Source organism: Homalodisca vitripennis, chromosome X (genome assembly GCF_021130785.1).
Source record: "Homalodisca vitripennis isolate AUS2020 chromosome X, UT_GWSS_2.1, whole genome shotgun sequence".
Taxonomy (NCBI): domain Eukaryota; kingdom Metazoa; phylum Arthropoda; class Insecta; order Hemiptera; family Cicadellidae; genus Homalodisca; species Homalodisca vitripennis.
Window position 1 is genome coordinate 80669837 of NC_060215.1, and position 24958 is coordinate 80694794.

At 31.1% G+C, this 24958-nt stretch overlaps 1 protein-coding gene across 2 annotated transcripts in view; it reads right to left on the reverse strand.

Moving 5' to 3' along the window:
- Positions 1–24958, reverse strand: part of LOC124369250 (adenomatous polyposis coli protein-like) — a 182286-nt gene that overhangs the window by 92309 nt on the left and 65019 nt on the right. Inside the window, exons 3-8 of one of the 2 annotated variants that reach the window (XM_046827143.1) lie at positions 23757–23841; positions 22531–22644; positions 13275–13379; positions 12430–12604; positions 9854–10057; positions 9271–9386 (exon numbers count right to left, since the gene is read on the reverse strand). In XM_046827143.1, coding sequence (XP_046683099.1) covers positions 9271–9386; positions 9854–10057; positions 12430–12604; positions 13275–13379; positions 22531–22644; positions 23757–23841 — 799 coding nt within the window. The remainder of the gene's footprint in view (positions 1–9270; positions 9387–9853; positions 10058–12429; positions 12605–13274; positions 13380–22530; positions 22645–23756; positions 23842–24958) is intronic. The other variant, XM_046827142.1, reaches the window with a different exon arrangement.

Consider the following 24958-nt stretch of genomic DNA (forward strand, 5'->3'; position numbering starts at 1 on the left):
AGCATTAGTGAAAAGTTTATTAAAATATATGTGAAATTCTATTCTTTCATTTTACTATTACTCGAAAGTGTTGCAGAATGTCATGCTTGGTTCCGAACCTTTGTTTATTATTGGAAATGGGTGGTTTGAAAGTATGGACATTAACCGCTATTAAGCATAAAAAATATCAAATCTCAGCATTTTGTAAAATGATATCTACTTCCTTCTTTATGTGACAAACAAGATAAACATGCAGTAAGGCTTTTATGTATTGTGCGATAGTAAATGTGTTGATGTTTCATTTTACTTAACTTGGTGGTGTGTTTGGTTTTCCTCTGTTGTGCTGCTTAACATCATGTTTCCCAATTTGTCAGTTTTTGTGCATATTTAAAATTATGTTTTACGTTTTGCCTTTGAATAGATAAGCAATGACAAATGCTTGTACAATTTATGTTGTCTATTTTGTATCTTAAGTTTTGTATGTATCATGATTAGTGAAAAATACAAAATACTAGGTTTTAGTATAAATTTAAAAAAGAAAATCTGAAGTATATACACATTAATAACTGTAAGAATATCTGTAAACTAAAAACATATGTCACACATTATTTTGGCCCAGCAACACAAATTATTTGCATTACCTTCTTCTGAAATTACAAAACATTTAACATTGGAATGAACAAACAAAATCATACCATAGGCAATGTGGAACTGAAAACAACCAAAATAGGTCATTCTAATATGCTCACTTGATACACAATCTCTGTATATACAATAAGCTAATTACTTTAGTAATATTTTATATAAATAATTGACTTGGTTAATACAATTCAATTTTTATAAAAGTGAAGAAACCCAGCGTTTACATACAAGACCATCAAGATAAAAACAAAGCAATAAATTTTTCTTTCAAAATTTACATGAAAATTTATCAATTAAAACTAATTGTGAACATCAGATTGACCTATTTCTTGGTTTAGCAATAAATAAATAAATAAATAAATAAATAAATAAATCTTTATTTGTCGTTCGAATTCTTACAATCATTGACAATGTCATATTGCAGCCTAGGGCATGGTCAAAATAAAACAATTTTATCAAAATAATTTAAACTTAAACTAACATACAAAAAAGAAAAAACAGTGCTTTAGTAGCATAAATTAGTCAGTGAAGGTTAATTTAAAATAAACTAGGCCTAGATATATAAATTAAATAGTAAATAAACAATTGGTCAACATTTACATATAAAAATTATTATATATCTAAAATGTAATGTTTTTTAATTCTAAAAACTCGTCTAAACTATAGAAAGGCGTGTTTCAAAAGCCAACTATAAAAGAGCTTAGTGAAGGTTTTATGTGGATACTTATTTACCAGAGGTTCCAAAAAATTATAGATTTTCAGGGATGTTACCATGTGACTATTTAAGGTTTTACTGAGGCGGGTGATAACCAATTGCAGCATTGTTTTTAGTTCTAGTATTGTATGAATGAATTTCGTATATTAAATTTTAAAAAATTTTGGGATTTTTTTAGAATATAGTTAATTAAATCAAATATATATAGATTGATAACCGTTGAATCTCTAACAGAATAAAAAGTGGTTTACAATGTTCCAGCGGTTGAGAATTAGTCATTAGTCTAATAGCTTTTTTTTGAAGAATTAAGATGTCTTCAGTTCCTGAGCAGTTGCCCCAAAATATCAAACCATATCGAAAAACTGCTTGGAAATACGCAAAATAGGCAGTCCTCACATAGTTTTTAGGAACAGCACTCTTAAGGCGACTTTAACAGGTAAATAACTCTAGAAAGCCTTTTGCTTATATATTCTGTATGTTGGTTCCAGTTTAGTTGGTTATCTATATAGATTCCTAAAAATTTTATATTGGAGCTAAAACTGTTATCAAGAGGGGCCAAATAAGGTTTCAAGCTAAAAATTATATTTTGTGTCTTTTCTTCATTTAATAGAAATCCATTAGATCGAAACCACTGGGAAGCACCTATTAAGGTTTCATCTGAAAATTTTGAGAGTTCTCCAATGTTATTTGCAATGTTAATAAAAGTTGTATCATCAGCGTAAAGTATTGTTTTAGCTGTCACTGAGAAAGGTAGATCATTTATACTGATTAAAAAATAGAAGTGGTCCAAGGACAGAGCCCTGTGGGACACCATATGTTACTGTTATGTCCTTGGACCTTACCCATTGATGGTAACTATCTGTTGTCCGATCATGTAAATAAGACTTGAAAAATTTCAATGTAGGATCTGAAAACCCGTAATAATTTAGCTTTGTGATAAGATCACAATGGTTAACACAATCAAAGGCTTTGCTAAGGTCACAGAAGGTGACCTGAGCAAAAAGCCTTATTTTTCAAATACCTGATTAATTTGTCTAATCAAATCATCTATTGCATCAACAGTAGATTTAGTCTTTCTAAAACCAAATTGAGATGCATTAAAAAAGATAATTGCTCTCCAAGAAATCAACAATCTGTTCGTAGACACCAGCGTTTCAATTAGTTTTGATAGGACTGGAACAACAGAAATGGGACGATAGCTCCCAGGCTCATCCTTCGGACCCTTTTTATATATTGGGCAAATTCTGGAAACTTTAAGTTGTCTAGGAAACACCCCCTCTTTTAGTAATTGGTTGATACAGGTTGCTAGAGGATTTACCAAACTTAAAGCTATTTTTTTTAATAAGTTATTTGACATATCGTAAAAATCAAGGCTGTCAGAAATTTTTCATTTTTTTAAATGGCTTTCAAAACGTTCTCTGGAGTTATATTTTTCCAAGAAAAGTACTGGTTTGGACACAATAGCTGGCAAGCAACTCATGACTTTGAACATTATTTACAGATGATTCTATGTTTCGTTTAACTTCATTTACAGAATTTACAAAATAATTATTGAAAGTATCAGGATCAATGTTGGTTTTGAAATTATTAACTTGAACATTATTATTTTTTATAATATGCCAAGCGATTTGCATTTATTACTACTTTGCTCTATATAATTTACATTACTAGCTAGTTTTGCTTCTTTGATGGACTTTTTATACTGATATTTTAATTCGTTATACCTATCTTCTTAAGGAAACATTTTGATTATGATTGCCCTTTATCAAGTCACTAAGAAACAATAATTTTTCTTTCATTTTCCTTAAATTGTCAGTATACCACATTTTATTCTTTTTTTTTTGGATAATTGTTCGGTTTTAATTTTTTTAATACTTTAAAAAAAATTATATTGTTAATGATAACAGTGAACAGAGACTCAAACATGTATTCCGCACCATTGAATTTAGTTAGATATATTAAATTTTTTCCAGTCATAAGTAGCTAGCTTTGAAGATAGATTTTCAAAATCACATTGAGGGATAAACAATTTAATGGGATAGTCAGTTCTAGAATTATTGTAATCGTTTTTAGTAAATGTTCTATTTTTCATCCTAATGTTGACAGTGATGCCAATCATGATCAGAGAATGGGAATTTGAACGTACTGACTGAGGCTGTCTTGAGAGAATGTCTTCTTATAAAGACATTAATCTAGACAATTTTTTTCCTCTAGTTGGTGTATTATTTAAATAGTAAAAATCATTACTGTCTTAAGATATTAAGCAGTTTGCTAACTGTTGCAGTGTTTTTTGTAACATCAAAGCAAATATTAACATCGCCTCCCAATATAATATCACAATTAGTCTTTTGCGTAATATATGACAGCAATGTGTCAAGAGTGCATAAAAAATATATTTGGGGTCACCATTTGGAGAATGATACAAAGATACTACCAATATTTTAAGATCATCAATAAAAATAGCAGAGGCTTCAAAGTTTAATTCATCACAAAATCCACTAATGTCCCACTCCCTAGATTGTGAAATTTTACCATTTACAAATATGGATGTCCCCCCTCTAATGTGGTTCTGTCTGCAATATGCAGCTGCACAGTAATAATTATCCGGAAATGATAATTTAATTTCATCATATCCAAGCCAATGTTCTGACAGGCAGATTACATGCACATTAGGCATACTAATAAAAAAACTTGCTAAGACATCAATTTTATTTTTTAAACCTTGTATATTTAAAAATATTATGTTAAACTCTATGAAATGCTGGTTAGATGGATTTCCAGAAAGAGTGCGGAGTTCAGTGATTGAGCTAGTTCCTGTTTTACATTGGCTAAATTGGTAACTTATTAATAGTTGGGTTAGGTGAAAAGACATGATTACTTAAATGTATTAAACTATTATCTACAGAAGAAATGTTCCGAAACGTGTCTTGCAGTGTAGTAGTAGTATCTTGCAGTGTAGTATCAGCCACATTGACTTCTAGCACATCATTTGATATAGAAGTATTTAGAGCATTAGAGTCTTTAGTAGTGGTTTGAGTCAAGTCAAGTGTAAAGAAATTTCACACTTCAATTTTGCAACAAAATCAGAGTGCATCAGTCCATTTCTAAGTTTACCAGCAGATGCTTCGTCAGTTTTAACTATCTTGACACAGGCATTTGAAGCTTTCTGGAAGAGAATAAGATTAGCCACAAAATGTTCTATGGTAATGTGATCCCTTACACATCCCATTGGAGAGCAGATCAGTGTTCTTAGTTTTCTTCTTTTAAAATCTTCCGTTAGTTTAGTGAAAGCAGTATCATAATCACACTTTTCTGGCTTTTGATGATATATCTTTTTGTCACCAGACCGTAAACAGATGCTCCAAACCTGGATGTCTGATAAGTCAAAAAATCGTTGAGGACAATGTGACTGGGTGGGTTTCCCAAAACGGTCTCTGATACCAGCGCAACCCCTGCACTCATCTGTTTTATCATCACAGAGGTCAGCGGAGATACAGTGGGCAAAGCCAACTGTTTGGTCATGACTAAACTCATCCATTAAGTCATTCATGTCAGCCTCAATTACATTGATGAGTTCACAAACTGACTTGTTACTGGATTCAACTTGATTGTGTGATTTACCAGTAGAATGTGTGTTTGCCATAACACCTTTTAAATCACCAATGTGCACTTCCAAACTCTGCTGTTCCTTTTCTGGAAATACATTTTTCAGAATGTCCATAATTAAATAGCCTAGCTTAGTCCTACCCTCTGCCACTAAGGTGAAGGCCATGTCTGGTTAAAATGAAATCGTTTTAGTCTGTCTAAGTCAATAAGGATAGGTAGATTTGATACGAAACACCAGTTCTCTAATGTAATTATTAAGAAGGTCAATAGTGTTGTGTACTGGGCTTAAATATGTCTTGGTCATATCTTCTTGGAACTGTGGCTATTATTACTGGCTTGTTCTTGCTTAAAAGTAATTAGATCACTTTCCAGTGATTTTATATTGAGGAGACATCACTTTGTAGAACATCATTAGTTCCCCCCAAAAGAACTATGGCATCATCTGTTGATGACAATGCTGCTTCTGTCACTTGGAGAAGACGAGCATTCGGCATTACACATCCCACGGCTTTGATTTCGTTTTGATTTGCCCTTTCAATACCTTGAGCCACTTCATGCCCCTGGCTGTCTGAATAAACTGCCAATTTAATTTTTTTCCCAAAAGTTATTTTTGGTCTTGATTGAATTATTTTATTTTTAAATTTCGTTTGGTTTTTTGTTTCTTGTAAGTTGAATGTTTTCTTTTCTATAGTTTTGTTTGTAAATCATGATTACATAAGATTTGATAATTATTTGAAGTTGATATTGCTGTTTTCTGTAGCTGAGGTAGCTTTTTTAGGTTAGTACCATTATTATTTTTGTTTCTTCTAGAAACTGCTAAGGTCCACTTATTTTCTGAATGATTTTTGTGTGACTTATGTTGTACTTGATTTTTAAGGAGATCTGTAGTGTTATGTGTTAATTTGTATATCTCTGAGACAAGCTCTTGGTTTTTCAGAAGTATCTTATTCATAATTATCTTGTAAGATTTTTATTGCTAAATTTGGAGATTATCAGCTCCTGTATGGCAGATTTACTCAAACTCAGGTACCGATTCTTATGAATTATTAATGCAAGCTGGGCACGCTTTGTCAAAATTTCCCATTCAGTGGGAGTGCTAAGGCTTGTGTTAGGATCTCAGGATGTAAAGCAAAAACTTCACCTGGTTAAGGCAGAAACAATAGCATCAGTTACCAAGAGCATGTATACACCGCAGTCAATGCTGTTGTTTTTGTTGAGGTGTCAGCCCTTTGATTAAAGGAAAGACTGTTGTTGGGTCTAGATAAGTACTGATTCTTTTAGAGATCTTCTTTGCATGTTCAAGATTCAAATCACTTCCTGAGTCAAAATGATAAAAGTTCTTTTGTTTTTTTATCAAACACTAAAAGGCTCCAGTGGGAGGATCCAGAACCACCAATATTTTGAATTTCTGGCGAATTATTTACTGGAAAGAAAATAAAGTCTTTATTTTGCAAACAAATGGGTTGAATAATTTCTCTGTAGTCTTCAAGAGTTTTTATTGCTATTGTTATTACAGGACTGACAAAATAAAACTTATCATTTTGGAATGCATTGTTCAAGAGATCATAGTAGATTTGAACCGCATCATCTGATACCCATTCGGGACTCTAGCAAAGATTCACAGATGTTCATTTTTTCATTTTGTGAAACTGAAGGATTGGGTTTGTTGTTATGGTTATTATTCATTTTAGCTGAATCTTCAACTACTGTACTTTGAAGAGGTAGTGTGTCAGGAAGGAAAGTGTTTTTTGATTTAAATTCTTGGTTTCCATTGTGGTGTTGTTAAAAATCTGAGGTGTTTGTGGAGACTTAGGTGTAGACAAAGACTTTTTTTTGCTTCCACTTGTTTTGGTTTGTATATTTTTCGGGGTAGTTTGTCATTACAGTTTTGGGCTTTGCGAATTTGATCCAAGGCCAGGTTGAATTTGGCGTTATTTTCTCTCTGGATACCATATTTATTTTTAAATTCCTCATACGGATAAATGTTTAGTTTGATTGCATTTTGAAGTTTTCGTTCGTCGTTCCAAAAAAAATTACACGAAAAATATCTATATTTATTGTTTTTGTGTTCAATTTTATCTATTTGAGCTGGCCAAGGAGGATAACCACGGACAGCAGCAAACACAAAATCCCCTTCTTTTAAGTCATTTGTATTTTTTACCACCATTTTAATGAATAGATAAAAGTTCAGATTTTTAGATTTACAGGCAGGTGTCACAAAAAACACAGTTATTTAGAAAAACACCAGTAAAGCATGATACACTGTTTAGCCATATTCTGCCTCAACGTATTACACCAAATAAATCAATGAATCAGAGATATTGTATTGGTGGGCGGTCAGTTAAAGATAGTGATAATAGTAGTTGACCTTGAACTGTTATTGTCTGTCTACTAGATCTACCTGCAGACAGATTAGGTAGACAGGTACAGCTGATGACCGATAATGCAATCTATTATACTCTGCTCACAAATTGCTTGTTACCACTGGAGTCATGTTAGTAGGCCACTTCCTGCCAGTAACCATTTGATTATTAAATATTATTATTATTTGTTCTTCACAAACTACTTTTCAAATAGCAATTACAATTAAAATAGTGAGTGTTACTGTAAATGGTTAAACTGTGGACTGTCCCAAAACTCTTTAGTTCACTATTAAAATTTTGCTTACAACCATGTGGTTTTATCTCCTAGAAGAGTGAGTAGCATATATTTTATTGTAAATCTTACATAGTCTAATATAAATAAAATTTAATTGCCCTGTGAAGAGTTTATACTTATACCAAACTTTTAGTCCACTTTTTAACTATACTATAACTTTGGTGTAAACTGAAAAAATATAAATTACTGTCACATTCACTGATACTGTCACTCACTCCTCATAACCCAGTCCAGTCCAATGAAGCCATATATACTTCTGTCATTATTAAAAAATAATCATCAGCAAATATATCAACTGCACTCCAATACTGTTATGTAAGCTATTCATCTCCCAGTCTCATAAGTAAGATTCAACACATCAACCTTCTCCTAACAACTAATTTTTGTTTGTGTGCACTGGATGATTCAATGAAATCTTTAGAATAATTAGATATGCCAGATTTAAAAAAATTTGATTCATCATCGTCAAAACTGCCAAGGCACTAACAACTATGTCCAACTGTCTGTTATAGCATACCACTTCTTAAGTCAAATTGAGAATTATAAAATAAAGTATGAGATCAAAATAGTTAAGCTAATGACAACATAAAACACATAAATTAACAAAAAATTCCATTTTAATATCCTGAATTTATGGTAAATTTATATTTTTTACTGAACTAGCCTTATGATCATATCTTCAAGGTTCTTCACAAAAGTTTACAAGGTAATCTGGTGTTTTATTTGCTTGCACGTAGTCCATAGACGTCTATCTACCAGATCATATCACAAACTGTGTTCTACATTAGTAATCCAAATCTCCAATATCATTTTATTGATAGTAAACTATTTGACATAGCCAATTGTCTCATATGACAGACTGGATAACAAGTAATATACTTTTATTGTTAACTCCTTATTATTGTCTAATGTAGTGTATATTATTGTAGTAGCGAAGTCCACTACATGCTATTAATGTATGGCTCAATAAACATCACATAAATTTCAGTCCAATCTTAACCTTTTAGTAACAGATGGCAATTTAATTCTACTATAGTTCACTTCTTTGCAATCAGCCAAAATTACTCAAAAATAACACTGTGTGTACATATTTGTTATATTAATGTAAATAATCATTGAATGCAACAGTGTTAATCCTACTATATTATTAAATGTTGATTTAGAAAATAGTTTTTGTTCTATACTGCATTACTGAATTAATGATTCGGTAAAAATTGGTAATCATTTTATATCAAATTCAGATAAAATGCAGAGAGAGAGTTATAGATTACAGCTATTGTTATCCTACTCTTATTACTTTTTCTGTCCGAAAGTAGAGGAAACGTAGAAATAAGATGAGATTGTTAACAAATATTATTTAATTTATTAAAACTAAAATATATATGTTCAAAAGAAAAGAAAGAACATTTGATGTAGAATTGAATGGTACCACAATAATTCTTAAATCCATAAAAAAGAATTGTTTACAAGTGAGCAGTTTTTTACTCTTATAAAAAATAATACCATTTATGACTTTATGGCAGTTTAAATGCATTCATTCAGTTCAAAAGGGATTAAACTCCATTAGTGTGACCGTGTTCTTAATGCATGAATTTGGTAAACATTCTACATCAGACCTATAAAATAAATTTTAGAGTGTAAATAAATATTATGAATATGACTAAACAAACCTGAATAAGAGCAGCAATCGCTTGCACTGCCCCCAGTTGGCACATGGCATGTCTGTGTTCCTCATCAAATGACAACTTCATGAGCGCTGCTATAGCAACTCCAGGATGTGCATCCTCTGTAACATTTTGATTGTGTAAGTGATACTTCTATTGTCTGTGCATGTAGGGAGATTCAAATTTTAAAATGTCTTGTAGACGATTGTGGTAAATTTAAATTTGCTGGTTCAGTTTGGAGGCAGAAACTGATGTAATCTTAATTGAGATGATACATTCCAAAAAAGTTAAAATATTAAGAAAATGGTACATATTCTGGTAATATTCCTTCAAATGTCTATTTATTGTAACCAAAATAATTTTTATACTTTTGATGCAGTCATTCTCAAAATGTATGTTTACTGTTAATAGTAAGTAGTACTAGTACTAAGTAGTAAGTAGTACTGCCAAAATTTAGTGGCATGTATCAAAATAAACATTTGTGTAACAAACTTTAAGCTACATACATTTACAAGCTTTTTTATCAAATGTTCATGTTGTTACCAATGAAACTAAATTTTAATTTCCTAACCAGATCCGCTATTGTTACCTTGATCTAAAGGTTGAGGTGATGTTATGTTCCCACAGTACTCTTGTATTTGTTCTATGAGCCGCAGCACCCTAGCCTCTCTCCTGCCTCGCTTGTCATCTGTGTGGCAGTGTACAAGATTGTGCAAGGCTTGCGCTGCACACTTGCGCACAGATTTGGACTCTTGTCCACCATGCACCAGCTGTACAAGGAGAGGAAGGCAACCTGCAACAACAGAACTTAGGTTTTCACCAAAAATGTAAAATTTTCTAAATAAATTAAAGTTAGTTGTTTAAAAATGTTTAATTACACTTTTTTTGCTCTATCACTCTTCACTTGTTACCAATGTAAGACTTATTTTTGTTTGTCCTCAGAAATGTATACAGAGAAATTACTTCTGGGTTTTAAAAATAAAGTGAAAACATACCTTAATTATACTGTATTACCACATAAAAATGCAAGACACATTACATTGGTTTAGTAAAAATTGAAAAACTTTAATTTTATGATTATTCTTAATTATAATAAATTCATATTATTGTAATTATTAAATACAGTTAATATTACATCATTGTTTCCTAAATTATAACAATAGTAACAACCTTTATATTAATTCTCATTTTTATAAAACTGTATTTCTATTCAGATTATATTAAGAACAAAAGCTACAGTTTTATATTATCACAAAATAATATTGCACATACAATTACTGTAAAATAGTTATAATGATAATAACTACAAAATACACTTATATAAAAAAATGGGAAACACTAAACAAAGGATACTTCCATATTTGTACACAAAAGCGTGTTTTAAACTATGCTTTAACTAAGTCTCTATCCTAAGGCAACTTCTGTGTTGTGAGGTTAAATGGTGGGATCTAAAATACTGTATCATACTCATAGTTGAGTGCTGTTCAAATCAATATTAACTAAGTGTATTTGGTTTTAATAAGTTATATAGGCAGCAACCTCATACTTCAAAATTTAAAGACTAAAATTCTTCTTGAATATAAATTTTTAAATGATTTAAAACATTGTATTTACATAAATAAAAAACTAAATCTTGTGTATAAATTGATAAGATCGATGACACTATAATTAGTATAATAAATAACAGTGCCCTGGAAAGTAATTAAGAAAAACACTCAACCCTAGCAAGCCCCACCCCTTCCGTTACTTCCCCAATCCAAACAACTACTTCCCTCTACGTAACATAAAGGTTTGGGTCTTAACCATAATTGTAATATCATTATTCAGAGAACCCAGGACTTTTGGAGAAAAAAGGGGAAAATACAGACCTGATGTGTGAAAAATAGGGACTTTTCAAGACCTCTTGTAAGAAAATGGCCTAAACTAGGGTTGTTTAGTTCCAATAAATATAAATAATATTCCTCCCCATGGTCAATCCATGTCAAACCAACACATAATTTCAACTAATTAAACCATGACATCAACTGACCATTTTGATACAATGTGATACACAGGTAATGTGTAGAGTGAATAGAAAAAATCTTTTAATATACTAAATAGTTGCAAGAATATACTTATGTAAGGTTTCTAAAATGGACCAAAATCACAATACCCACATATTTTGATATCATCAAAGCACCTGTAGTAACTAACCTAGACAGGGAGTGGTATCATTTTAGGCTGTTCTTCGTGTTGTTTCCTATGATATACAACACAAAATACTTGTAATAAAAAGGTTTTCAAAATTTTAATTTTCTAAAAAATTATGTCCTTATAGTTTCAAAAAAATCCTGCCCATATTGTGCATCATTAAATTACTGCTAAAATTTAAAAGTGGGTGATATTGGGATGATATTATCTTTTAAATAATTTGCTTTACATTAAACAGTAAAATTACACACATCCAAATGTGCTCTATAAAAAGTATAATAATGTAAATTTTGTTACTAGTGTTTTGTAATTGATTTCCAATGTTGTGTTGTTGCTCATTAATTCCCAGTAAAAATGCTGTGCTGTGAAACTTTCCTGGACAAAACAACGGCAAGCATAACAATTTTAATGTTTATTCGGCATCAGTTAAATTGTTTCTGGTATGAAATTAGAGCTTTTGATTCAAATAACCAACATTTGAAAAAATGATTGGGGAAACAATTGTAGCAGGAAGAAATTATATTCCTGACTGTCAAAAAATATGTATTTAAACATATTATAAAACAATTAGGTAAGTGACTTAAAATTGAATTAACTTCTTATGTTGGTTAATGAAACAGCAGTTATATGGCAAATATTATCATATTCGTAAATCCTGCGATGTTATATCAAAATATCAAATAAAGGCTTCTGGTTTAAAAATAATTATTTTCAATGTTGGTATTATAAGAAATTTGTAAAACACGAAAACAGGAAAATTTGTATAAGTTATATTATAATTTTAAGCTAATTGTAACTGGCATTAACAAATGCATTAAACTCTGTTTTGGAAGACCTACTTTTGAAAATGTTTCAGGAAAGGACTCCAAAGTTTATGCATTCTGTTAATGCAACCCTTTCCATGACAATACACTAGTTTTTTTAAGTGTGCACCCATGCCACTTTATGACACGTGAGGACTGAAGATAATCTCACCTGATTGTTTCATGGCAATACAGCTCTCTGGAGAACTGCTCATAGCCAACAGAGTTCTTGTCATTTCGTCCCTGTCATGTGTTCCCAGCATGGACAACAGGCTGTACACCATTTCCACCTTGGCGCCCAGCTGGTGCTGACTGTAGCTACGAGGCCCCATGCTAACTTCTTCTTGCTATTGACAAATGCGTAACTTGTCAAGATTTTTTTATGTAAGAAGTTTTAAAATTGTTATGCATAGGTGAAGAATCTTTTGAAGTACTAATGTATTAAAGTTACATTTTACAATATTGAAACGACTCCACATGGCTTTTAGTTTTAGTTTGTTTTTAAAGAACACTTCAAATATATAAAAATAGCTAGATAAATGTAAAATGACTCCAAGAATCTAGAAAATTACAATGATTATTAATTATATTTGGCCTGTAAGTAAAACTAAGAAAATTCAATTTTTCAATAAACACAATCTTCTCAAAATTACAAACCATAGCTTATAAGTTTTGTCAGTATTACATTTGAACAACAGACTACTACATTTGGAAATATCAACCATCCATACTAGAGGTTACTTTCAACATGTTCAAGTTACTAAATTTTATTTATAGGACAGTTATCTCCCAGTTTGAACTCATTACATAAAATTTTGTTGTGATTGAATATTTTTGCACCACAATCTGCATTAAAAATTATTAATGGACATCAGCATATTCCATAAGATTTCAATAAAAATAAACCAAATACCAAGAACATGACAAAATAAGCATTTTCTTACAAAATTATAACTAAATAAATTGAAGGGATGTCCCTTTGTTGGATAACTTGAGGGTTAAATTGATAGTACTCACCGAAGACGACTGCTTATTGGTCGCTGGCCCGACACTGTGCCACAGGTTGAACTCTGTTGGTGCCCACTTGTGCGTCGGATCCCCTGGCGACATGGTCACTGACGTCTGAAACACAAACATGTGTAAGCTGCCTGAATAAGTGAATATTCACTTTAACTAACAGATTTCTTTTTCTGAAATAGGTAATGGAAGTGATGACATTTCACAGATATGATCAGTTCATCAAAAAGTAAAGCAGATTCACCCAAGTACCCAAGTTTAATATTTATCTCTCACATCCCACTCGACTTCAGAGTGTTGGGTAGGTGGATGAAATTAACCAGTTCAGCACCAGCTGCTCTATTACCCAAGTTCATGTGGTTGTGCCAGAGAACTCTAGGTGAGATGTGAACTACCAAGATTAGTCTACTCTGTCAACAGATTTTGTGCCAAATGAATTACAGAGAGAGTATTAATCTCAAGATAGCCTAAGAGACAAGCCAACCAATGACTGATTAGCTTGATATAAGCTCACTTTCACACAACCAGAAGACAAAGTTAGACTGTTATTGAAAGTTCTAATCCATGCATACACTCCAAATCATTTAATAAACACTACATTAAGTATCTTTACAAACTTACTTTAAGTTTGACCTACTTTCAAGCCAGCCCTAATTGGCAATATTTATAGGGATGGACAGTATATACAGTCGGGACTTGAATGAGTAGGAATTATTTTTCTTCCACAATTCAGAATAAAAACAAGAGCAATTTTGTTCTAGTTCTTAATGTAGGCATTTGAAATTTTATTTTTACCTAAGTGAAAAGTGGGATCACAAAAGTGTACACATTACTTGCATTGTTAAATTAATTGTTATATGAAGGCTATAAATACATTTAAGTAATTTATAATACATTACAGAATTTAACTAAAATTAATAGTAACTGTATCCTAGTAATTTAATATATTATATATTTTATTTATATGTTAATTACTACCGACCAATTGCTTTGGTGCCTGTTGTGTCCAAGATAATCGAAAGCATTATTAAATTCCAGGTTGAACATTATTTTGAGCAGAATTGCTTACTCTCATCGGAGCAATTTGGTTTTAGACAAAACCTCTCCACTGTTAAGGCTGTAGAAAACATTGTCTCCTATATTATTAATGGTTTTGAAAACAAAGAAGAGATATGCACTTTATTGTTGGACCTTAGTAAAGCTTTTGACATTGTACCTCACTCATAACTCATTGGAAAGCTTAACCATTATGGACTCGGAGATGTTGAACTATCTCTTTTTAGTTCTTACTTGTCTGATAGGTACCAGTTTGTCAAACTAAGTGGCCAGAACTCTGATCTCAAGAGAGTGACTAGGGGGGTTCCCCAGGGCTCTGTCCTGGGCCCCTTTTTGTTCGTCGTCTTCATTAATGACCTCCCAAAATTTCTACCAAACAAGAGTATCTTATATGCTGACAACACTACTTTGATGTGTTCTAGTAAACTTCCTGAGCTTAATCTTGTTATGATGGACTATATGAAAGAGAGATCCTACCTTTGGTTTACTGCAAATAGTCTAAGAGTTAATGAGGATAAGTCAGAGGAAATAATATTTAACCTATGTGTCAACTCTGTAAATAAGTCTGTTAAGTTGCTAGGTCTCCATCTTGACTCAAGGCTTACATGGAGAGCACATACTGATGCCTTGTGTGCTCGTCTATGTAGAGTTATCTTTTTACTTAAGAAACTTAAACTTTGTACTAGTTGTAATTTAGTTTTAAAGGCTTATTTTGCTCTTTTCCACTCTCACCTTCTGTATGGCACCCTTCTCTGGGGTATTTCTGGGGTGGATCTAGTGGTGCTAAAGAGGTTTTCTTGTGCCAAAAGAGGGCTGTGCGTACAATTTTTAATATTAGCTATAGTGACACCTGTAAACCATATTTTATAGAATATGGTATACTTACGCTTCCTTCAATTTTTATCTTACAAATTTTATCGTATGTAAAAGAAAACTTAGAATTATTTAATTTAAGAAGCTCAGTCCACAATCATTATACTAGAAACCAACATTCTATTGATCAGACGTTTGCTAGACTATCTAAAACACACGGTGCATATCTTTATTTAGGCGTAAAACTCTTTAATAAGTTACCATTAGTTGTAAGAGACATTTCATGTAAAGATTTTAAGAATTCAATGACTAAATGGTTAAAAGAGAAAGCTTTTTATTCTGTAGAAGAATTTTATTCCTGTAGTATAAGTGATTGCATTTTCATGTAAATTGTGCTATGTTGATTTTTATGTGTCATGTGATTTATAAACTGTTTTGCTGTAGGCTATTTTAATTTTAATTTATGTGCTCCTATATGTTGGTCATATTTATATATTTATTTAGGCCTACTAGTGCTATTCTGACATTGTCAATACATTGTTATGTGGGATGACAATAAAGATTCTTGATTCTTAATATAGTTGTTTTTTTTTTTAGAAAAATTTCAGACAAGTGCCGCCTAGTTTCTTAATCTACATTTCACTGTTTCATCAAATTTCCCTTTTTATAACATTAATTTTTTATGAAACTCGACAATTGATATTTTATTAAAAATGGAGATAAAATCAAATATTTTTAAATTATTAAGAGGTTAAATGATATTGGATGATTTAGACTCCAAAATGTTCTCTAAGTTCCTAAGTAAGTGCTTTTAGAAGTATGATATTACTAATAATGCATTAAGAAATATTCAAATTATATTGAGGAATGATAATTAAAAGTGAAGTTGTCTTTAGTGGAACTAATAACACAGAGAATATTTAGAGTGTTGTTGAGTTACGTCCATTCTTCTTACCACACGATCGAGTTCGTTTGAACTACATCGTTAAGAATTTCCTTGTGCCGCCCAAGGTTGTTCAAACTTGTCTGTGAAGCTGTGGTCTATGTCGAGAAACGTTTGCAATGTATCGTTACTTATTTGCTTGTATCACGGTCATTCATGCTTAACAATTGCTATTCTTGTCTGTGCCGCATCGTTCGTGTAGCATCGGATCTTTGCGCCATGGTATTTCGTGCTTGTCAAGTCGTGATTTTAGTATGAACCGCAATTGTGCATAGTTGTCAAAGTGTATGAATCACAGTGGTTTGTACCGATTCGAGTTATGTACTTTTTGTTGCACATGTTCACATTTTTCAAAGTGAACTTTAGTTTTTATTGTATTGAGTTATGTATTTGATGTTATGCACTCATGGTGTTTGCCTAGTAGCGACCTTTGTTTGTATCACAACTGTTTAACATATTGTCGTACTACTAATTCATTTGCTTGTGTTTGGCAAGTTAGACGGTGACATGTTGGGTTGAATCTTTATTGTGCTGATAATACTATTACTACAAACCTGCGTCTTATTGTATTACATACTTAGAAATTGAACTTTGCAAATTGATTTTAAGTTTGAGTTCTTTAACTGAGTAATAATCATAATATTTCTTTATTAAATAATAAAATTGTTGTATACAACTTATCATAGGGGGGGGGTACCGCAACAATCAAGATTCAAACTTAAATTGATACACTACATTCACACACACTAATTTACTTGACACCAACCAATATCTCTAGCTATATTTGAAAATATTGACTAACTTGAACATGAACAGTATATTCACCATTAAAACATTGTAAAACTATTTATCATTTCACATTGTACTGCCCATTAATACAAGATATATCAGTAACAATTGTGGCAGAAAGAAGCGCACTTACAACTTCTAGTAGTTTTTCCAGCATTACATAACAAAATTTTCACTGAAATACAACAAGAAGAATTAAATTGTTACTAAAGAGGCGGAGAAAGTAAGTTTTCCTGAAGTCAGGTAGAGTTGAATAAGCAACTCAGAATGGCTTCAGGCACAGCCTTTGTAAGAGTGAAGTCAATAGGATTGTATAATATCTAGTAATGAGACCATACTATTTTAATATTATATTTTAACAAGTAAGAATTGCCAAATAAAATTACATTATTCATATTTATATTATCAAATTTACTTTCAATAAAACTTTTTATGCTAAATATCAATATGTAATTTTCTAATCACAATGTAATAATTTAATGTTTTATGTAATTAATTTTACAGCCAAATATTAATTTTAAATAATACTAAGAGCAGATGTTATTGCAAGAATTTTATTTATAAATAGCTTGTATTGACTGGCCACGCTAATTTCATTTGAGCTTTTCAATGTGCTCATTTCACTAATCTTTCTCTCCTTGTAAGGTTTCAGTAGAAAACGGTACTCCCGTTCCCTCAGTATAAACACAAAATTGTTATTAGCATGTTATGTCACGTTATATCTGGTTAATCCCAGTAAAGCATTCAATATTTAATAATACATTATATTTCATATTATTATTTTATAGCAAAGTCATTAAAAATCCAATATTCTAAGCTAACAAAAGAGTAAGTCATAATAATAACAACCTTACATCTTTAAAATATAATATACAGTGTAAAATATCAGAACTTTCATTAGTGATAACCCAATAAGTTAGCATTTTAAAATGGAGTTTACCAATCACTTGCCTGTTTTAAAACTGTTGATATTCTGTGACATATTTTAAGAAAAACTTTAAATAATTAGGCCAGTGAAATTAATACTAATACAGATTTGACAAGAGCCAAAAATAAAAAGAGAATATTCATTTTTTACAGATAATTTAGCTTTTTTACATAAAAAGTCTCAAAATACATAAAAGGCAAAAACAACCTGTATGTAGAATCAACATATTTTAAACAAATGAATTCTATAGGAATACATACTAAGTACCTATTTGACTTGTGTTGAGTGAGATAATAAATAAGTGAGGATATGAATGTGCACAAAAGTAACATCTTTGGTCAAATAATCGTAAAGTTCAATTCATTAAATACAGGTTTTATTTGCAGCAGTATAGATTTAATTTCCAATAAACTTTATTAAACAAATCAAAAGACATTTTTTTGAATAGGATATTGAATGTCATAAATATAGAAAGTAAAGGGAAGAAATGAGAGTGATAACAGCAAGTGTCAATTACTCAGCAAGGAGAAGGGAAATGGAGAAGTGTGTGTTGGCTATTGTACAGGAGATCTAAAAGCTATTATGCTGCTGGAAGCAACCATTCACTGCCATGGAACCTATTATACTAATGTACAGTTTTGCTCCTGCAAACTTCTCCACATCTACGAGTAAACCTCCCTACACTGTTAGGTTTTTGTTCCACCAATGTTAAAAAATGGGTTTTTTAACTATTCACTATGTTATGCAAAAGGTAAAATATCATTTATTAGGGTTTTTTATTATGAGACTTAAGTTCCGTATTAAGACTACAGTATCATTTTTTTATAGTAAATATGACAAATAAAACCTGCCCTTGTACACTTTATGAGATGCAAATACTGTTCAGAAATACCATGGATTTATAAACTACAGTGGAAATTAAAATAGAATTATTTCAACAGATTACCAGTTTTACAAATTAACACAATTCCTTTATGGCATTTTAACATTTTGTAATAAAATCTCATTGTATAGTTGTCGATCAACAAAAGAAGAGAAAGTTATTTTATTGTTCAAGGAAAACCTTTGTTGCATAGTAAAATTTAAATAGCATTCTTTTCCATTTTTACATATCAAAGAGAGCAAACTATTTAAATATAGTCTGATTAGTCTCCAAATCAGTACTCATTTCTTGTAACGGCCATGGGTGGATGTGAGGGAAGAGTATCACAACAGTTAATTTAATGTTATATTGAAGATTAGTCAGTTTGAATTGTAGTATATATGTACTTTTAGCTGTTTATAACACAGAAACGTATATAGTTTTTCCTATTAATAATGACAACAAACAATACATACTACCATAGTCTACATACAATTGTGATAATGAAACTAAACTCTTATCAATCCACAAAATGAAATTCAGAGTATGTCACCGAAAGAATGCGAAAAACAACAAAGTGGAATACAAATTTAGATAAATTATTAGAACTTTTTCATAATAATTAAATGTAAAATTATAATGTAAAATGATCGGCTCACCTGGTCATGAACATTTATAGACTTACTAACTAGAGAAAATAAAGCAATCTCAATGCTTACTAAAATCAGGCATAACTTCCGATTTTTAGTCATGTCACAAACACCAAAACATCAATGGTATACTAACTTAACAAAGTTGGAAAACACAATAAACAAATTTTTGTTATTGATAATATAATAATATTGTTTATGAACATACAACATAGCAAATAGCTTCAGAAAAAATGCTCAGACTGTTTTATAAGGACCGTTTTATAACCAAACTGCAACTTTTACTTTATGCATTTCTGTTTTATTTCATTGTGTGTCTGGACAATAATTTTTTAAACTTATTTAATATGCTGCCCAGTACAATAATGAATATGATTAATTATGAAATAATGCAATACATTTTATGTATGATACTTTATTCATACTTTGGTCTATTAACCACAGCTTATTTGTTTCATATATATTGTATGATTGGAGCAACCCACAAAAAAATAGTCCAATGACATTTGAGACAATGTTGTTACTACCGTTGCTGACCATCAGCTGTTTCCTGATGTTGATGCATATCAATAAGTTTTCATACACTTACTATTTTGGTGCAGGTTGCATTATTTAATATTCTTAAATATCAATTTATAGGTTTAATATGTTAATATACCTGTGTTTACAAAATGTTTTTCACCTTTCAAATAATGAAATGCACGCAAGTATTAAAACTGATAGAGTAATTTGAATTAGATAACATCAACGTTAAATACTTGCTCTTTGTATGAAGTAACAAAGGGTCTTACTAAAGTAGGATAGGTCATTAGAGTGCGCTACTGTAATTGTATCATTATAGTTGACATAAACTGTCAAATTAGTGGTTGGATACGCTTTCTCCATTACTACTAAAACACCTGACGTTGGATATAATTTCCGGTTAGAGTCGATGATAAAAATTTACAATTACTTTCATGATTTACAATGTCTGAATTGTGTTTACATTAAGTGCAAAACAACTAAGATAATTATTTCATGCACAAATCTAAACTTTTGTTTTAATTTAAAATTTATAGCAACAATACTGAGAAGAGAAGTCTATTTTAAGTGTCAATAACAACATACAAAGAGAAGCAAGGAAATTGGCAATGGAACAGTTTACTAAACAACTAGCACTAGCAAATGTGGAAACAGTACTGCGTTAGCTCCATAAATAACTGGTACATCTGTGGTTTCTCCTGAATTACAGAAAAACAACTGAAATACAAACAAAAATGTTTGAATTTCATTGTTATAGAAACACTTTAGGCACACTTACTTTTTCAAGAGTGGATTGGATCTTATGACAAAAATGTTTGAAAAACCATTAAAGAATTCTGAAATTACACACTAAATCTGTATAAATATTTTCTACAGCCTATTTGTTAGAGCTGTCTAACACCAATCATAACACTGTAATGGTTAACTTATAAAACAAAGTCATTTGTATAGAATTATTAAGTACAAAGCTTCTACAATGGTCCATTTTAGTATTTTTATCCAGTATCACTATTCCAATGGCTAAAATTGCTAGATATTAAGTAGTAGACAAAACTTGTTAGCCCTAACTATGCCTCATATGTAATTTTTCTTTTCATTTTTATACATTGGTAATTTACGAGTAGATAGTTGGACTGTGAAAAATTATACTTTGATCCAAGTAGTAATGGTTTATATATTAACGATTGTTCATTGAAGTTTGACAATATTCTGCCAAACTTAACCTGCCAACATATGTATTACCTTAAATGTTTGTTCTGCCAGGGAAGTTTTGAGTTTTACTTATTTATAGTCTTCAATCTGAGAGGCTTAAATTTGTTAACTTATTTATTTTACATAACAATCTATATTCAGTTACAAATTAGTTACAAGTTACAAGTGTTAGTTAATCAAATATTAAGCTCAAATTAAATCTTACACAAGGAACACAATAAAAACAAATGACAAAATACACGAAAGAAATAAAGCAAATAAATAGTACAACAAACATGATAAAGTGATCAATTCATAGATTAAAGATGAGAAAAGAGATTCCATTTAGTTAATATTGTATCTAGGGAAATCGCCATAGCTTTAATTGAGAAATCAAGCATATTTAACTGTATTTTAATTCAATTAATAATAAAGTCATAATTGAATGATTAATAAGTAATATAGACAAACAAAATTGAGTCTTAAAAGACAGTAACGCAATCTTTTAAAAATCTAAACTGACACAAAACACATGTTATAACCATATTGTATATTCTTTTTAATATATTATGTTTTTTAAACAAATTCAGACTTGTTTAAACATTTTTGATCTATCAAACATAAATTAAATTCATTATCTACAAAGCTGCAAAGCATATATAACAAAGGTAACATAAAATTCCCAAGTGTGAACACAAAAAAAACCATCTTTCGAATACATAAATATAGTTTTTGACACCTACAGTTCAGTTGCAAAATAAAAAGATGGAGTAGAATATATAAAGAGGAAACCTTTCTTTTCATTTCACACTAATGTGAAAAAACTATCAGTTTTGTCTTTTTACACATCTTTCTTGGATTTTCATCCCCCTCTTTCCTAATTCCTTGCAATACTTACTTTTTTAACTGATAATTTACCAAATGATAATGTCTTTCCTGCTCAACTTATTTGAAATATCTCTTGATTAAAGATTCATTAATATACATTACTAATTGATACTTCACACTGCCATATTTAAATTTAAGTCCATTATGGTTATTACTGAATTAGTTTTACTGTTCTGGCCTCGAAAGCTCAAGTTGGATCTCTGGTGAGTTTTGCAGCTTCCTTTAAATAGTGTCCTCAGAACTAACAAACATGTTCTTAGGAGCAGGCCAAAAGTATCAGAGGTTTTATTGATGCCATCTATGAGTTTGTTTTTCAGCATGTGACAACAAATATGAATGAGTTTCATTGCCATAAAGAATGTTAAGCTTATTGGGATGGCATCTGACTATGATTCTTAATGCAAATGTTGTGAGGCTTAAGAAACTGATCCAATATTTCAAGTGAGTTAAATAGCTTGGATTCTACAACTGTAAAATGATTGGTCTCCTAACTGGGAGAGTCTGTGGTTGGGCTTTTCCATTCAAAAAGAATTTGGAACGTACCATTACACAGGATTACACTTGACACTGAAAAAATGGAAAAACACCCTGAACAATTAAAGACCTACACTCACCTCTGGTGTAGTTCTCTTCTCATCCTGTTCCTTAGCTTCTGGTGCCGTTACCTCTTCTTTATTTGGCCAACTGAGCAATCGGGCCAGTACTGCCCCTCCTCCATTGTTCAGTACCTGCAACAGGTGTATCTTGTAAGCGTTACTGATTACAGGACCGCCAAGAGAGAAAATAATAATCAGGGTATTTTGTCCGAGAACAACTTTCTTGCAATCTTTGAATATTAGTTTATAGTCTGTGAGAATCATGTGGAGAAAAATCAGTACAAAACCAGCAGCATGTCCACAAGGAAGGTATGAAGTTATATCTTTACACCAATTTTGAGATGTACAATATTCTCTGTATTCCCTTATCCCCATATCCTCTCTGTCCATCAAGTATCCAGTGCTTTTCATGTGCAATATTTATAGCCTTTTATTAAAAAAAAAAACAAGTTTACCAACAAAGCTCCTAATTAAACTAATTTTTCTTTTGTAAGGAAAATTCCTCTATCGATTATCATCACAAAAAATAAGCACACAGCTCACACAATGCATTGGTTCTCGGCTCCTAGACATAACTCTGAGTAGTAGACTTACACTCAAAGTGCCATTTATATTTTTTGATAAATCATCATGTCAGACGATTAAGGGAAACATCTCTGTATGAAAGTTAAACAAAAATAAAACTTTTAAGATGAGTGAAGTAAGAATAAAAATAAAAATTGTAATTTAGACTAGGAAAGCAAATCAATTCAATTCAACAACAGTATAGTATTTATTTTCTAGGTCAGTACACTCTGTGAAAAGAAGGTACAGGTGGCAACAGGATGATAAGGGAAAACAGGCATGAAAGGGAAATGAATCCCTTCAACCTCCTTCATTATTTATAGAAGCTATAACTGTAATTGATACATACATTCAGAGAAGATTGCTGGGAAAGAGTAGCTGATTACAAGTAATTATGTCTGCATACCAGTAATACAGACATAGTTCTTCAGTTAATTTATGTATACTTTATTGATTTGTATGTCTTCACTATGTACAAAGTATACATTATTAATAAGGCGTATGGAACATGACCAGAACTTCTCAATTTTGGATTACGTCTCAGTTAAAAGTAACAAATATGAAAATTTTTGTGATATACACCTAATACTCCCTCCAAAAAACACTTGATTGGGTTATAAATTACTCCCTGTAGTAGTAAGATCACTGTAAATCATAACCCTACTTGGTATAATCTCTACCTTGGTCCTTCCATGCAGGTGGTTATTGTTGATGCCAGAGTCCACCATGTGGTTGATGTTCACCACCGCCAGTTCCCGCCACATGCTGCGGACACCCATCATTGTCAACTGTCCTGTTACCGTTCTTACAACCCACACCCTACTGTCTCATAGGCTCTCATACAAGTACAGTTTTGCTAGGATATTGTGTGTGCATCAATAAATCAAACATATCACTTTCTGTAATACTTTATTTTTTAACTGTTTAAAAACTGTATTACTTTTCCAACTATTTAAAATATCAAGACCATTGATATCAACACTACTTAAAAGTGAAGGTGCAATAAAAGAAAAATTATTACACTCTATTGAACACAAAGTATAATTACGTATAATTCAACTAAACCAATTCAGCACTAACATGTTAGCATTAACAGCTTGTAAACTCTAGTTCCTAACAGATCGGTACAGACTTGATTTATAAATAGCAAACAGTAAATATTATTAAGGTGTTGTTCTATGGAACACTATCATTAAATTAGTTGTTAATTTCACTTTAGCTTGAGAATCTTTTACCTCGTGAAAATGATCTATTTACTTTGGAAAAATGTATTAAATCGTTTATACTAGTTGTAATTTGTATTTTATAATATGAACCTTTGCTAATGATGTTATTATAATTTATAAACAATGTAGGTCATAACTAGCTCTTATAGATCCAGTGGTGATTCATTGTGTACACAGAAAAGCTGCTTCACTCCATTATAGTTGTATCTTAATTAACACCTACTGCAGCCCATTCTCCCTCTCCTGGACAATCACCTAAATCGCCTCCGCTTTATCATTGCTCTCTACTTTGTGCTGCCATCATACTGCTAATTATACAACTGCTAATGTAAATATTTAATAATAGTATTGTTTTTATCATTCATTGAATGTTTCTATGACCAAGGATGCTATCTTTAGGAATTGACAGTGATTTAGTTGGTTTAAATCCTATCTTCTTACATATTGTGCTACTATTTTATACAATTATTGGAACTATTTGCAACTTTCTGCAATATTACTGTTTTACTGACATAATATTGTTATGTTGTTTCACAGTCTGCCGTTAGCTTACTCGTTCTTTACTACTAAAATGGATGGTTGAAGCCGGCGTTTGCGTAATGGTGAATTATAGATAAGTTTTTTTAGATTTAATTTACGTCATAAATGTAATAAAT